The 18,008-nt window shown below is 39.9% G+C and overlaps 1 protein-coding gene across 3 annotated transcripts in view; it reads left to right on the forward strand.

Annotated features, from left to right (window-relative positions):
- LOC122661324 (bifunctional aspartokinase/homoserine dehydrogenase, chloroplastic-like) overlaps positions 1 to 18,008 on the forward strand; it is an 80,983-nt gene that overhangs the window by 58,896 nt on the left and 4,079 nt on the right. Inside the window, exons 18-19 of one of the 3 annotated variants that reach the window (XM_043856681.1) lie at positions 153 to 431; positions 1,021 to 1,030. In XM_043856681.1, coding sequence (XP_043712616.1) covers positions 153 to 398 — 246 coding nt within the window. In that variant the 3' untranslated portion in view covers positions 399 to 431; positions 1,021 to 1,030. Of the gene's footprint in view, positions 1 to 152; positions 432 to 1,020; positions 1,031 to 6,311; positions 6,458 to 6,613; positions 6,748 to 7,256; positions 7,350 to 7,807; positions 8,211 to 18,008 lie in introns of those variants that run through there. The other 2 variants (XM_043856682.1, XM_043856683.1) reach the window with 2 other exon arrangements.

An 18,008-nucleotide genomic window follows, 5' to 3' on the forward strand; every position in this document is an offset into this window, starting at 1 on the left:
CCCTAACCACCTGGTCACAATGGAGCAACCTTTACCATTGCACCAAGGCCCGCCCCCTGACTCCTTTTATAAATTACAAAATCTTTGCTAGTTTTGTAAGAATTTGAAATTTGATGTTTCTGTTGACATCTCACAAGCTTTTGGTATTGAAGGTACTAAGATATGTCGGGGTGGTGGATGTGATCGAAGGAAAAGGGGTTGTAGAGTTGAGAAGATACAAGAAAAGTCACCCTTTTGCACAACTTTCTGGGTCTGATAACATCATTGCTTTCACAACATCAAGATACAAGACACAACCTCTTATTGTCCGTGGGCCAGGAGCAGGGGCTCAAGTTACTGCAGCTGGTGTATTCAGTGATGTATTGCGGCTCGCCTCTAATCTTGGTGCTCCTTCATAGAATTGGAAATTGATGCAACTCTTGGTTGTTTTTTTTCTCTCTGGGGGCAGTACCACAACTTCAATTTGCTTTTGGAAGTGCCATGCAGTTATAACACAACTGTCATCATGTTTATTTATTTATTTTTAAATGTTTTGTGAAAGCAGATTTTGCATTATGTCTGTGATCGATAGGCTGATATAAATAATTCTGTTATGTTTATGAAATTTTCTTATATCTCTAGAGTGATGATTGAAAAGGGAGAAATATATGGCAAGAGATAGATTATCTTGTATGCTCAAGCTGATTTAAAGAAAAACTTTGATGTGGCAAATCTGTATACGTCACTCCCCAACCCTAAGGGTGTGAATTTTGATCTTTCTTTTGAGGTTGTACGGGTTTCAGGTCTTGCGATCTTGAGCCTCTACATTTTCCACATGTTAAGTTGAATCATGCTGGAAGTTTATGGATAGGTAGACCTCAAGGTCTGCTCATATGTGAACTTGTGAATATGGAGTTTCCCAAGTACTAAAACAAAGCTTGGGAGGATAAGCCATTATAGTGGGGTTATATAATTTGAAATTGAAATCTGACATGACTTATCTAGTCAAGTACTACGATACCTAATGGTTAGATATGTTACATAATCTGTTCACCTTGTACAAATAAGTGGACAAGCTTAGAAAACTCTTTGAACTTATTAGATAAAGAAATATTTTGCATTTTTTTTATGAATAATAGAAATTAGGGAAAATGATGTACACACCAACGTGTTATATTAAAATCTAATGTAGCAGCATCATATTAAACATCGGATTAAATTGAATGCATTTCGGCCATTCGTTTTTGTTGTTAATGCAACACCAATGATTCATAGCCGTTTCGTGGTCTTCCCTTCCCCCGTGGACTCTCCCTCTCCCCTTCCTCTCCATCTCGGACACCCCCTCCCTCACCGACTCCGGCACCAGCTTCCCCTCTCCCTCAACTCTCCATGCATTGGTGCATCGGCACCCCACAAGTAGCACCCTGTTTGCTGTCCTCCAACCCCCACTACTAACCTCTCTGATTTGCTTCTCCTTGTAATGAAGGCATGGAACGATCTATTCAATAGAGTTTCGTAGGGAATGTGGTCTTTGTTGTCCCTAAATTCTTTGAATATGGGTACTAAGAGCTTAAATCGCCTTGCAAGGTTACAAAACTGCTTCTTGATTGCACATCTATTGTTGGAAATCTCATTAATGACATCAATCACCTTTTCAATGACCACTCCCTTCTCTTCTTCCATGGCTTGGGTTGAGATTCCAATGTGTCTTGGTCTTTAGTTTTTTCCTTATTGATTGATGGAAACAGCCAGAGGTATCAAGATTCGAGTTGACAGAGGTCGAGAGTGGAAGAGTTTAATGCATGGAAAAAAATCAGTCATGATTCAGCAGTGGCTTCCATTCTTCTTCGTCATCGTTACGATATAAAAAAATCATATCAAATAGTCAATTAGACACATACGAAGAGAAAGAGAGTCTATAAGTGATCTTTCACAGGTTCATACATAGAGTTCATGGACATGAGTTCAATGGAGAATGCCAATGAGTCAGGGGAGGTGGCAGCGCCATTTGAAACAAATAAAGATGGGTTGAGGTGGGGGTGGGAGTTGCAAAGGGGACTGGGCGGGGGTTGGAAAGAGGGGTGGAACGGGGCATGCGAATCAAGGTACAGGTGGGAAGGTAGAACATCGGGGGGAGAGATGATGGGAGTGGGGTGGGGCGAATGCAACAAGTGGAGGTGGGAAATCGCAGGCAGATGGTGACAGGGATAGGGTAGGGGTAGGGAGATGCAAATAGAAAGTCCAAGTACCACCTTGATAACAACGAGTTTCCATTGCAAACAATCGGTTGCAGGGAAGGGCGGTGACAGTAACAACACCAAACCCGTACATGGTATAAGGTACTGCCCTCACGGGCATTGGTCAGAAACCACTATTTACATTTGTATAATAACTCAACTCTCATACATCACATACATACATAGTGGAAAATATAACAATAATTGGAGCTTGATTTAAGGTTTAAACATTGTATATACATCTACTAGTGGCAAATACTAAAGTTCAACATAGTTATAAAAAATTATATATATTTTTTTGGTAAACGTTATCAAAAGTTATATTACATCAAAATATTGTATTATCACATTGTTTATCTAAACATTGTAAGTTCTCATGACCTGTCTCTAAGGTTAGTGCACCACATGCACTCACAACCTATAGAGTCTGGAGTTGTGAACACTTCTTTTTTTATTTTTTTGTAACCCGAACTTATCTGGGACCCGGACCGGCCCCTAGGAATTTATTACGAAAATAATCAATGAATAAAGAATACAAGGGGGGGACATTCCCGCCTTACCCCAACCCAAATAAATACATAGATCGCTCAAAGGCTCAAAAAGAGAGCTCACCCCCATACAAAACCCCACCACATAGGCATACCTATTCTCTAAGCATTGGTAGCCCAAGTGCATCCTCCCTTGCGATTCGACGCAACCCCAGTGGGATCTGTTGTTCACCATAAAAATCCAAGTCTGAGGTTGAGGAACAGGCTAACTTCGCCAAGTAGCTTGCAGCTCTATTCCCTTCACGATACGTAAAGATAATCATTGGTCTGAGGGAATCAATCAGCATTAAAATATCCTGGAACCAGTACCATCCTTCCCAAAACCCACACTTTCTTTTTTCTATACATAACACAGTGGCTGTCGAGTCAGATTTGACATGAAAATCTCTAAAGCCCAGCTGAGCACACAGCTTTAATCCATCTCTTAAAGCACGAATTTCAGCCAAAGAATTGGTACATGGCCCATAGAACTTAGCAATCACAGCCAAAACCTTCCCCTCCTTATTCCTAATAATACCTCCTCCCCCCCCCCCCCATACTAGGGTTACCTTTACATGCACCGTCCACATTAAGCATGACAGAGGAGAAGGGGGGGGGGGGCACCAGTAGACTGGAATTGGGGGCTTGTGGATAATCGGAGGGTGTGAAATGCCAAAAAATTACAGCAATAGTGACTCCTTGAAAGAAGGGGCTTTTTTCAAATTATTCGCATAAGGAATCTCTTTGATCCAAAGCTTAATTACCTCAATAATACGGCTGGCTGGACGAGCTCGTTCTCCATGTCTACGATTATTATGTTCCTTCCATAATTCCCAAATAATGAAAGATGGGAGCAAACCGGTAAGCATGCCACCGAGGTTCTGCACTTTGGCGTGTCTGTGCCAGAACACGATTCTGCTTCTAACATCTTGCCCCAGCACCATCTCCACATCGCATAAAGAGGAGAAAAAAGCCCAAACTTTCCACGCCGTCCCACCTGCAATCAACACGTGGTAAGCTGATTCACTCTTTGGCTGCCCACAACATGTGCATTTTGAAGCAAGAGGGACCCCCCTTCTCATGATGGCGTCATCAGTAGGCACTCCCCCATAAAGCACTTGCCACGTAAAGAAGCCTATCTTGGTGGGGATCGAACGGTTCCAACGCCATTTGGCAGAGGGGAATTTGGGGGAAGAGGTTCTTATCTCATTCCAAACTGATTTTGTAGACATAATTCCATCTCTCGCTGGGGTCCATATCACGTAATCCTTTTTATTGGAGATAGCAAAACTACCTGTCGCCAAGCTGTCTCTGACCGGACCGGATTAGAGTCAATCATCGCCAGAATCTCTTGATTCCACTCCCCAGCTGTGTTGAGCACCTCCTTGGTGGGGAGAGTTAAGTCAAGGTGAATTGCCCCATCTACATAGTCTACCAGGGTGCCCCAACTTGACCAATTGTCTAGCCAAAAATTTACCTCCCCTCTTCCAATAAGCCACCTCGATTTGGTAATAAGGGTTTCTTTGTGCATTAAGGCTTTCCTCCATGAGATCACCCAGGTCTTCCTTCCCCTTGCAAGAGTGAAATGCTCGTTTTTTAGGAGTTTTGCTTTAAAGAACGCACTCCAAAGCGAGTTTTGGGTCCAAGCCCTCCATAGGCCTTTTAGTCTTAGCGCCAGGCCCATGTCTTTCAGGCGGCGGATTCCCAAGCCACCCTCATCCACCGACTTGCAGATATTTTCCCAACCCACCCAATGATGCCTTTTCCCCCACTCAGAATGGCCCCATAGAAAATCCGAGCAAATGCTGTTAAATCTTTTTATCACCGTCCTGGGAATGTCCAGAGTGGACATGAGGTGGATTGGCATTGAGGATAGCACATGCCTAAGTAAGATTAACCTCCCTCCTGCAAATAACAACTTCCCTTTCCAACCAACAACCTTCTGCCGCATTTTAGCTAGCAACTTCTCCTCTGAACTCATCATCTGAAAAGAATATTTATAACAGGAATGAGACAACAACTCAGTGAGAAAAACATATTACAATACAATCAAGTGCTCCTGTGCTTCATTAGAAGTGTACAGATATGCATAGAATGTTTTACTGTTAGATTAGGTCTTAGTTAATATTGTGAAATACCAATTGTGCACATAATATTTGGGGTTAGCCTGGACCCATACAATGTATTCAACTCTTTATCCCAGTACTACAGCCTGGAAGAGGAATGACACGACTCGTACTCGTACTCGTGTTCTCATAGTCCTGAAGGATAGCTAATAATCCTGAAGGATAACTCGTAGTTCCGAAGGATAGATCATAGTCCTGACAGATAGCTTGTAGTCCCGAAGGATAACTTGTAGTTCCGAAGGATAGCTCGTAAGAAACTTTATTCAGTACCTAACCCCCTACTGGATAGGGATGGTACTCACAGGGTCATGTTCTCATAATGCTACTACTACCAGATTCATACACTTGTTCATAGATCTCGTTTATTTATTCACATAACTGATACTCTTGTTCACATATCTCGTACATGTGTTCACATTTCTCATTCACATACTCACACTTCTTCTACACAAACATATACTCAAACAACTTGTCATTTAACATCTCAATAGATACTTAACCTTATTTCATTCATCCCATAATCATATCATTCAAAATGTGTTGTGTGAAATAGTTCATTACACCTCATTTAGCAATACATGCAATTCTCTCACATTCGTTTATCATGTATACAAGTTGTCCATTCAACAACCTATATCATGCTCATACACTACAATACACAACTTTAGTTTGTTTTGGTGTGAGGGTTGGCAGTCTGAATATTATTCTCTCACGCATTCTTTTTTGAAAATGGCATGGGTTTAATAGGTGTCAAATTCTTTAGGCCTAATGATTGGCAATTTGAATGGTTCAATTGCCTGGCGCGATCGAACCTAGAATATTTTTTTAAAAAACCAGTGATCATTCAGAAAATGTCAACAGACATACTATAATTGTATCATCAGTCTGATCATCCTTTAACACTGCTTCTGCACATAATATTTATCAATTTTGAACTAGCGAAGATGACTTTTTTCATCATCAACCTTCATAGTCATCCTTGTGATTGAGGATTTCTTTGTGCCTTTTCTCTGCCAAACCCCACCCACCCCCTACACAAATAAATAAGGAAGAGAATACCTAGTATGTGAAAAAGGGTACAAACCACAAAATGATGTTATGAAATTAAAACTATACTCTTGTAATGGAGGGGACGGGAGAAACATAAAACTTTACAATGAGGAATGCTTGAAAATAACCTTCTGCCTATCTCTACTACATTTTACTTAAGTTCTTGATTGTGGTTTATATTTTGGTGTTCTTTCATTATAGTCAATTATTATATTTTAAATTTTTGGTGTTAATTTAGTTCATAATTTTAAATTTTGTTCCTACTCAAAGTGGTAAAAATTCTAGCTAATTCCTTCATGAAACTCTCTACATGTTCCTTCTCCGCATGTTTAATTTCCATTCAGATTCCTTTTCTTATGACATCAGTTCATTTAATTTCTCTTGAATTTCAGTATTTGAAGTTAAGAGCACTTCAGAGGCAATCCTATACTCATTGTTTTTATGAAGGGACTGTTGGAGCTGGTCTGCCAATCATGAGTACGTTACGAGGACTCCTAGAAACTGGTGACAAGATTTTGTGTATTGAAGGCATTTTCAGGATGGTTCAGTTGCTATGGGTGTCGGAGTGTTGTCAATATTTTGTTAATATGGAAAACAAGCATTCTTAAAAATTTAATGACCATGTAAGCTACTTCACGCCGTTTGCAAGAGCCATTTTTTTTATTTGGTCTAACAATTTCCTTTATAATTACAGTGGGACATTGAGTTATATTTTCAACAACTTTTCTTAGCAACAAGGACATACAGTGAGGTGGTAGCAGAAGCCAAACAAGCTGGTTATACTGAGCTGGATCCAAGAGATGATTTATCTGGAACAGATGTTGCCAAAAAGGTGTTTATGAACTTCCTTTTCTCTGAAGTTGTTTGCAACTAAAACCATCAAAATTATTATATTTCTTAAGAAGGTACTCTAAACAGTCTGGAATTTCATAATTCATCCATGTGTGATTAAATACCTCCAACCAGAACAAAGAAGGAAAAGAAAAAGAAAATTCAACTCAAAGGGTAGGACTTGTGTGTATGGCTCTAAACCACACATACATGTTAGCCTGACCATCAAATCAAGATAGCGAGATGATTTTTGGTAGATGTTTCCTAGGTAGGATTATCTATCGAAAGTCATACGAAAGTTCCTTAATATAATGAATTGTTGCTATTGCAGGCCATAATCCTTGCCAAAGAATGTGGCTTAAAGCTAGAGCTTAGTGATATTCAGTTCGAAAGCCTCGTACTGGAACCATTAAGAGTAAGGACTGGGTAAAAAAAATGATGGTACTTTGGGTCTTGAAGTGCAAAATATCATTACGAATTTGATATCCTTTCATGTAATGATGCAGTGCAGTGCATCAGCTGAAGAATTCATGCGGCAACTTCCCCAATTCGACAAAGACATGTTAAAGAAACAACAGGATGCTGAGGCTGCAGGCGAAGTGAGTATTTTTTGGACATTGGTAGACTGAACCTGACCTTGAAGTTTCCTGATTCAAATGTATCAAATAAATCACTCCAGGTTATTAATTCATAACCTGGGTGAAGGGGTTTTTTCACAGGGGCTATGATGCCTAGTGAATATGGCTCCCTAGAATGGTATTGCTTGGAAGAACTTATTAGCTGACACCTTTCTTTTCTAAAAAAAGGGTGTATATGAGGCTCCCGCCACTGCAGGGTCTGGGGAGGGTCATAATGTACACAGCCTTACCCCTACTTTTGCACTGAGGCTGTTTCTAGACTCGAAACCGTGACCACCTGGTCTCAATGGAGCAACCTTTACCATTGCACCAAGGCCTACCCTCTGACACCTTTTATAAATTTCAAAATCTTTGCTAGTTTTGTAAGAATTTGAAATGTGGTGTTTCTGTTGACATCTCACAAGCTTTTGGTAGTGAAGGTATTGAGATATGTTGGGGTGGTGGATGTGATCGAAGGAAAAGGGGTTGTAGAGTTGAGAAGATACAAGAAAAGTCACCCTTTTGCACAACTTTCTGGGTCTAATAACATCATTGCGTTCTCAATATCAAGATACAAGACACAACCTCTTATTGTCCGTGGGCCAAGAGCAGGGGCTCAAGTTACTGCAGCTGGTGTATTCAGTGATGTATTGCGGCTTGCCTCTAATCTTGGTTCTCCTTCATAGAATTGGAAATTGATGCAACTCTTGGTTGATGTTTTTTTTTTCTTTGAGGGCAATCCCACAGCTTCAATTTGCTTTTGGAAGTGCCATGCAGTTGTAATACAACTGTCATCATGTTTTTTTTTTTTTTTTTTAATGTTCTGTGAAAGTAGATTTTGCATTATGTCTGTGATTGATAGGCCGATATAAGTACTATTATGTTTATGAAATTCTCTTATATCCCTAGATTGATGATTGAAAAGGGAGAAATATATGGCAAGAGATAGATTATCTTGTATGCTCAAGCTGATTTAAAGAAAAGCTTTGATGTGGCAAATCTGTATCTAAGTCACTCCCCAACCCTCAGGGTGTGAATTTTGATCTTTCTTTGAGAGTGTACGGGTTCTAGGTCTAGCGGTCTTGACCATCTACATTTTCCACATGTTAAGTTGAATTATGCTGGAAGTTTATGGATAGGTAGACCTCAAGATCTGCTCATATGTGAACTTGTGAATATGGAGTTTCCCAAGTACCAGAACAAAGCTTGGGAGGGTAAGCCATTACAGTGGGGTTATATAATTTGAAATTGAAATCTCACATATGACTTATCCAGACAATTACTACTATACTTAATGGTTAGATATGTTACATAATCTTTTCACATGGTATAAATAAGTGGACAAACTTAGAAAACTCTCTGAACTTGTTAGATAAAGAAATGTTTTGCATTTTTTTTTATGAATAATAAAAATTAGGGAAAATGATGTACACACTAACGTGCTATATTAAAATCTTATATAGCATCATTATATTAAGCATCGGATGAAATTGAATGCATTTCGGCCATTCGTTTCTGTTGTTAACGCAACACCAATGATTCACAGTCGTTTTGTGGTCTCGCCTACCCCCTTGGACTCTTCCTCTCCCCTTCCTCTCCATCTCAGACTCCCCCTCCCTCACTGACTCCAGCACCAGCTTCCCCTCTCCCTCAACCCTCCTTGCGCTGGTGCATTGGCACCCGACAAGCAGCACCCTCTTTGCTGCTCCCCCAGCTCGCACTACTAACCTCTTTGATTTGCTTCTCTCTGTAATGAAAACATGGAATGATCTATTCAACAGAGTTTCGTTGGGAATGTGGTCTTTGTTGTCCCTTAATTCTTCGAATATGGGTACTAAGAGCTTTAATCTCCTAGCAAGGTTACAAAACTACTTCTTGATCACGCATCTATTGTTGGAGATCTCATTAATGACATCAATCACCTTTTCGATGACCACTTCCTTCTCTACTTCCATGGCTTGGGTTGAGATTCCAATGTGTCTCGGTATTTAGTTTCTTCCCTATTGATTGATAGAAAACAGCTAGAGGTATCAATATTCAAGTTGATAGAGGTGGAGAGTGGAAGAGTTTACAGTAGAGAAAAAAATCAATCATGATTCAATAGTGGCTTCCATTCTTCTTCGTCATCGTTATGATATAAAAAAATCATATCAAATAGTCAACTAGACACATACAAAAAGAAAGAGAGTCTATAAGTGATCTTTCACAGCTTCATACATAGAGTTCATGGATAGGAGTGCAACGGAGAATGCCAATGAATCAGGGGAGGTGGTGGCGCCATTTGAACCAGATAGTGGGTTGGGGAGGGGGTGGTAGTTGCAGAGGGGATTGGGCGGGGTTTGCAAAGAGGGGTGGATTAGGGCATGTGAATCAGGGTATAGGTGGGGAGGAAGAATAGAGGGGGAGAGATGATGGGAGTGGGCTAGGGCGAAGGCAATAAGCTGAGGTGGGAAATCGTAGGCGGATGGTGACAGGGAAATGGTGGGGGCAGGGAGATGCAAATTGAAAGTCCAAGTACCACCTTGATGACAACGAGTTTCCATTGCAAACAATCGGTTGGCAAGGAAGGGCAGTGAGAGAGAGAGAGAGAGAGAGAGAGAGAGAGAGAGAGAGAGAGAGAGAGAGAGAGAGAGAGAGAGAGAGAGAGTAACAACACCAAACCCAGACATGGTATAAGGTACTACCCTCATGGGCATTGGTCAGAAACCACCATTCGCATTTGTACAATAACCTGACTCTCATACATCACATACATACATAGCGGAAGATTTAACAATAATTGGAGCTGGATTTAAGGTTTAAACATTGTATATACATCTCCTAGTGGCAAATACTAAAGTTCAACATAGTTATCAAAAGTTATATATTTTTTTTGGTAAACGTTATCAAATGTTATATTACATCAAAATATTGTATTATCACATTGTTTATCCAAACATTATAAGTTCTCATGACCTGTCTCTAAGGTTAGTGCACCACATGCACTCATAACCTTTAGAGTCTGAAGTTGTGCACACTTCCCCTCTGAACTCATCATCTGAAAAGAATATTTATAACAGGGATGGGATAACAACTCAGTGAGAAAAACATATTACAATACAATCAAGTGCTCCTGTGCTTCATTAACAGTATATAGATATGCATACAATGTTTTACTGTTAAATTAGATCTTAGTTAATATTGTGAAATACCAATTGTGCACATAATATTTGGGGTTAACCTGGACTTGTACCATCTATTCAACTCTTTATCCCAGTACTGTAGCCTGGAAGAGGAATGACACGACTCGTACTCGTACTAGTGTTCTCATAGTCCTGAAGGATAGCTCATAATCCTGAAGGATAACTCGTAGTCTCGAAGGATACCTCATAGTCCTGAAGGATAGCTTGTAGTCCCGAAGGATAACTCGTAGTTTCGAAGGATAGCTCGTAAGAAACCTTATCCAGTACCTAACCCACTACTGGAAAGGGATGGTACTCACAGGGTCATGTTCTCATAATGCTACTACTACCAGACTCATAAACTTGTTCATATATCTCGTTCATTTATTCACATAACTTATACTCTTATTCACATATGTCGTACATGTGTTCACATTTCTCATTCACATACTCACACTTCTTGTACACAAACATATACTCAAACAACTTGTCATATAACATCTTAACATATACTTAACAATATTTCATTCACCCCATAATCATATCATTCAAAATGTGTGGTGTTAAATAGTTCATTACACCTCATTTAGCAACACATACAATTCTCTCACATTCGTTAATCAAGCATACAAGTCATCCATTGAATAATCTATATCATGCTCATACACTATAATATACAACTTCAGATTGTTTTGGTGTGAGGATTGGCAGTTTGAATGTTTTTGTCTCGCGCATTGTTTTTTAAAAATGGCATGGGTTTAACAAGTGTCAAATTCTTTAGGCCTAATGATTGGCAATTTGAATGATCCAATTGCCTGGAGCGACAGAACCTAGAATTTTTTTTTTAAAAAACCAGTGATTATTCATAAAATATCAACGGACATACTATAATAGTATCATCAGTCTGATCATCCTTGAACACTGCTTCTACACATGATATTTATCAATTTTGAATTAGCGAAGATGATTTTGTGGTGAAGCCCACATTGGCACAACTTGAGCTCAAGATTGCAAGCTTTGCTGCAGAACTGTACTTCTCCATTCTGGGTTCATCATCAACCTTCATAATCATCCTTGTGATTGAGGATTTCTTTGTGCCATTTCTATGCCAAACCCCACCCCCCCCTACACAAATAAATAAGGAAGAGAATACCTAGTACGTGAAAAAAGGGTACAAACCGCAAAATGATGTTATGAAATTAAAACTATACTCTTGCAAGGGAGGGGACGGGAGAAAGATATAACTTTACAGTGTGGAATGTTTGAAAATAGCCTTGTGCCTATCTCTACTACATTTTTACTTAAGTTCTTAATTGTGGTTTACATTTTGGTGTTCTTTCATTATAGTCAATTATTATATTTTGAATTTCTGATGTTAATTTAGTTCATAATTTTGAATTTTATTCCCACTCAAAGTGGTAAAAATAAATTCTAGCTAATTCCTTCATGAAACTCTCTACTTGTTCTTTCTCCACATGTTTAATGTCCATTCAGATTCATTTTCTTGTGACATCGGTTCATATAATTTCTCTTGAATTTCAGTATTTGAAGTTAAGAGCACTTCAGAGGCAATCCTTTACTCATTATTTTTATGAAGGGACTGTTGGAGCTGGTCTGCCAATCATGAGTACGTTACGAGGACTCCTAGAAACTGGTGCAAAGATTTTGGGTATTGAAGGCATTTTCAGGTTGGTTCAGTTGCTATAGGTGTCGGAGTGTATTCAATATTTTGTTAATATAGAAAACAATCATTCTTAAAAATATAATGACCATGCAAGCAACTTCTCTCTGTTTGCAAGAGCCATTTTTTTATTTGGTCTAACAATTTCTTTAGTAATTATAGTGGGACATTGAGTTATATTTTCAACAACTTTTTAGCAACAAGGTCATACAGTGATGTAGTAAAAGAAGCCAAACAAGTTGGTTATACTGAGCCAGATCCAAGAGGATTTATTTGGAATAGATGTTACCAGAAAGGTGATTATGAACCTCCTTTTCTCTGAAGTTGTTTGCAACTGAAATCATCAAAATTATTGTATTTCTTAAGAAGGTACTCTGAACAGTCTGGAATTTCATAATTCATCCATGTCTTATTACATACCTCCAACCAGAACAAAGAAAGAAAAGAAAAAGAAAATTCAACTCAAAAGGGGATGACTTGCTTGTATGACTCTAAACCACACACACATGTTAGCCTGACCATCAGATCAAGATAATGAGAGTATTTTTGTAGAATGTTTCCTAGGCAGGATTATCTATCGAAAGTCATACAAAAGTTCCTTGATATAACGAATTGTTGCTATTGCAAGTCATAATCCTTGCCAGAGAATGTGGCTTAAAGCTAGAGCTTAGTGATATTCAGTTGGAAAGCCTCGTACCAGAACCATTAAGGGTAAGGATTGGGCAAAAAAAATGATGGTACTTTGGGTCTTGAAGTGCAAAATATCATTATGAATTTGATATCCTTTCATGTAATGATGCAGGGCGGTCATCAGCTAAAGAATTCATGCAGTAGCTTCCCCAACTCGACAAAGACATATTAAAGAAACAATAGGATGCTGAGGCTACAGGGGAAGCGAGTATTTTTTTGGACATTGGTAGACTAAACCTGACCTTGAAGTTTCCTGATTCAGATGTATCAAATAAATCACTACAGGTTATTAATTCATAACCTGGGTGAATGGGTTTTTTCACAAGGGCTACGATGCCCAGTGAATATGGCTCCCCAAAATGGTTTTGCTAGGAAGAACTTATTAGCTGACACCTTCCTTTTCTAAAGAAAGGGCGTATACGAGGCTCCCGCCGCTGCAGGGTCTGGGGAGGGTCATAATGTATGCAGTCTTACCCCTGCTTTTGTAGTGAGGCTGTTTTCAGACTCGAAACCCTGACCCACTAGTCACAATTGAGCAACCTTTACCATAGCACCAAGGCCCGCCCTCTGACACCTTTTTTAAATTACAAAATCTTTGCTAGGTTTATAAGAATTTGAAATTTGGTGTTTCTGTTGACATCTCACAAGCTTTCGGTATTGAAGGTACTAAGATATGTCGGGGTGGTGGATGTGATCGAAGGAAAAGGGGTTGTAGAGTTGAGAAGATGCAAGAAAAGTCACCTTTTTGCACAACTTTCTGGGTCCGATAACTGTAGACGCTTATACGAGTGATAGGTATATCGGTTCTGTCAAGGGTGGCCTGTTCTGTCCTATTAGCCTACCCTTTGCATGCATCATGTAGTGGATATGGATCTGAATCATTAGGAATGCCACAAATGTAAAATTGTTTGAGACTTGGGGTAGAACTCCCCATTAACCAGTTCTACCCGTTTTAGTCTTTGCCCACCAACGGACAAACATGGTCCATCTTTAACGTTAAGATTTGAGTGTTGATAATTACATCAGCGTTGACTTATGTATCCACATCGCGTGGTCAGTACCGTAGGGTGATGCCTACACAATCGATCCGGTGTGACGTACATTTCAACCTAGTAAAGGTACCACGTCTCTATCTCGATGTTAGGGACAGAACAAGTTCATCCATTACGTGGTTCTCAATCACTGTTTCAACGTAAAATTGGAAATAGGGTTTGTTCTTACCTAAGCCACCCTTGTATGGTTCGATTATTTTATTTTGTGCATGATTCTTGCCTTGTGTTCTATCAAAGGAGTGAGTCCATCCCTTAACAACCCTTCTATTCTGTTATTGAGTCATCTCACCTCAAGTCGAACTTGATCAAGGTGTGTTTCTCAATTGTAAGGCACCATTTCCAGACAGCAGAATCAACCTCTGTGGGCCCAGAGGGATGGCCGTCTTGTTAGAATATCATCACCACCAGTTAGCCAAGGTATTTCATTCACCATGAGCTCAACCAGAATCCCCCTATCGGAGAAGAGTCTTTACAAGAGAAGATGAACAAATTGCAAGAGGCAGTGGCCAATTTGTCAGCAATGTTTTAGTCACAGTTTCAGGCTAGTAGACAACCAGAGTATGAGCAGAGTATTCCTTATACCCTATAGAGCATCCGACACATGATGTTGGATGAGGAGGAAGATGTGGTGTTCAAGCAACACCAAAATTCTGAAGAACCCCCTGAGATAGAGAGGGAGAAGCTTATGCGTGAGAAGTTGGAGAAGCTTGAGTTAGCTTTCAAGAATGTAAAGGGCATCGAGGATCAAATTATTGATGTGGAAGGAATATGTTTCTTTCCTGAAGTGAGGCTTCCTTTGAATTTCAAATACAAGGGTGAGAAATTCACTGGAAAAAGAGATCCTAGAGCCCATCTCAAAGCATATATTGGGCAGATGAGGATAGCTAAGCTTACCCCTGAGCAAATGGGACAGGCCTTCCAGCTGAGCCTCAAGGATGCAGCTCTCCAATGGCGCATGAACCTTGACCCGTCTCAGACTCGTACTTGGAATGATATGATCAAAGCATTCAACCACCAGTACTCTTACAACACTGATGTTGAGTTGACTCATAGGGATCTCGAGACAACAAAGCAAGAGCCCAATGAGACCTTCACGGCTTACTTGATAAGGTTCCGTGATAAAGCATCACTGATGGCAAATCGCCCCATTGAGCGAGAACAAGTGGCAATGGTTGTCAGAGGATTGCAATCCCACTTTAAGAAGTATCTGTTTTCACAGCCGTTGACTTCATTCAACTCGTTGATAATAGCTGGGCACCTGAGGATGAATTATCCCATGGGTCGCTTCCAGAGATGGATCGTTATGCCCCTAGTTTAAGTGGGGGCAAGAAGAACTCCCCAAAAAGAGGCCTCGAGGTGAACCTTGTGCTTCCTACTCCAGTCATGTCTCTATCATCAGCTCCACCTCCCATCACTTATGCACAGAGTGCGGATCCACCCCAGAAGCCACTGAGATAATTCACAAATCTTGGAATGCCATTAAGTCACGTCTTCACCAAGCTACTCAATGCAGGTCGGATTGTGGCAGTAGAGCCTCGGTTTGTCCCTCAGTCTCCACCACGCTGGTATAAACCTGAAAAGTATTGTGTCTACCACACACAACATGGGCACTCTACTGATGACTGTCTGATCCTTCGACACAAGATACAAGACCTTTTGGAAGTTGGAACATTTGAATTGCATCCCAAACAGCAACAGCCTAATGTGATGACCAATCCCCTCCCGACACATCCAAAGTGAGGGAAGCAGAATCGCCTGAAGGCGTTAAACTACGGTCATTAAATTGATGAAAATAGTCTTGCTGGTTGACTTAAAATGATTCCAGGCTCCCAGCTCCGGCTAAAAGGGCACTTTTTGGTTACTGCACATTTCGAGATGGCAAATGGCACTATGACACTACTACATGGAGACGGAGAATGCACACTGAAGACGTTACCGGGTCTGGATATGAGTCCCTTAGGTCTTTAGATTCTCCTTTTGTCGAGTCTCCTTCTGTAAATGCCTCTCGATGTGCTTATTCCATCAGTTATCAATAAATTATCTCTTTTCTACATAAACATTCTTCTTTACTCTTTGCTTTCACTCAATATTGAAGATGACTTTCGTGATGATAAAAATGAAAAGAAAAAAATGGTGTCGAAGTCTTAACAATAAAAGTTCTTGAGCTTTCCAAACATCTGATCCCTTTCAAATGAGCACGGAGCTTAGAAGGAGATTTCACTTCATTGAACCTGTTAAGGGAGGCCATCCTTGACTGCTAGCTATGCCAAATAAATCCTACAACATTGGAATCCACTAGTTACCACTTTGGGCCTCAGCCTCCTCATTTGGAAAACCTATTTTAGCTTACCCTCTAACCCATCACCAAAGTACCCTTGATATACTTAGTCCTAACCGCTCCCAGGGTCTGATTGGAAACATTTTCATATCAAAGTTTGACGTTGCTGGGAGCAATAAAGGAAAAGGGAGAATCCCTGCGATTTAGATTGTGAAAAGAAAAATCCTATTCCAGAGAAGATTCAAGAACCCAAGCTAGAGACAAAGAAAAAAAAATGAGTTAAAAAAAAAAAAAACAACAACAACAGTGATGACAATCCAAAAAAAAAAGGAACAAAAAAAAAAAAAATAATCAAGAAAAAAAAATCAAAAAATCAAGGGAATGCATTAGTCTGAGCAAGGTTGAGAAAAATCTTACGAGTAACAAGGGGTAAAATTGCCAAATTTCTCAATCTAACTTATGGGGAACAAAATTGTAAAATCTCTTAGTCAAACCTTTGAGAGGAAGAATTGCCAAACCTTTGAGGGTGGAACTGCTAAGCTTTCAATTAACCTTTTGAGGCAAAAATTACTGAATTCTGGTTGGACCCTGAGGGCATATTTGAGCCTTTACCATCTTTTAGAATCCATGTTCTAAACCCCATTACAACCTAATAAGTCCTCCTAGGCTAAATGCAGTGAGATCTTCGTCGATGACTCTGAGCTCACCCGGCTATGATGGAGCTTAATTATCAAGGCTTTGACACCATAAAAGCACGAACTACGTTTGACTTGATTCCCGACTTGGGATACGTAGACAGCTTTCCAGCTCGGTCACACCATCCATCACATCTTTTCATCAAACCTAATTTTCTTACCATCATCAGGATGGAACTACGGTGTGACCTGATTCCTCAAAGGAAGGATACGTAGGCGGCTTAAAAAAAATACAACAAGCACGGTCAAAATAAAAAATCATAAAAAAAGAGACTCATCACTCATCCTGGTTTTTTCCATTCCCAAAGATCGAATCTCTTCTGATCTTACTCTGTCAGATTTCCAAACCCTTTTCTCACCTTAATGTTCATCCACTGTGCACTTCCTAATCTCACTAATAAACTCGTCATTCTCCAATCATTCTCCATGAAATCTGCCAACCTGGCCATCAACTTCATCATCACCTCTGGCTAAGATAAGTCTTTTATCTCAACCAGAACATCCCACCTTGTAATCTTCTATTGTTATCCGGATCCAGTGGCATGATTACACTATTAAAGACTCCGTCAGTTATTTGTAGTCCGACATGATACACTGCAGAGTCTAAGTAAAACAAGCGGAAAAAAAAAAGGAAGAAGAGAAAAGAAAAAGAGATTCTCTCTCTATTGGATTAAAAGGTAGTCCACTGATACATATTCAACCGGCAAGCTATCATTGGATGATTCTATAATAGCTGAGTCAGAGGTCAAGCCAAGTCTAGGGGCAAGAGAAGATTTGACTTTAAGAGTCACAAGCACAGATACAAGGTAACTTGCATCAATGAACATGTCATGTCAACACATAAGACCAAGGGGCATCAAGAAAGGGTGGTCTATGATTTGGGAAGGTGTTCATACAGATGATGAAACACATCTACCCATCCATTAGAAAAAAAAAATCACCAATCTCAGCCATCCGAAGGTCACCACCACAAACTCACCATACAATCCAACCATCCAAAAACCATTACCACAATCCATCATTACCATCACTACTATTTTCATCTGAAATTTGGACTCTCTCCTTTGCATGAACATAGTGTTAG

Source organism: Telopea speciosissima, chromosome 5 (assembly GCF_018873765.1).
Source record: "Telopea speciosissima isolate NSW1024214 ecotype Mountain lineage chromosome 5, Tspe_v1, whole genome shotgun sequence".
NCBI lineage: Eukaryota > Viridiplantae > Streptophyta > Magnoliopsida > Proteales > Proteaceae > Telopea > Telopea speciosissima.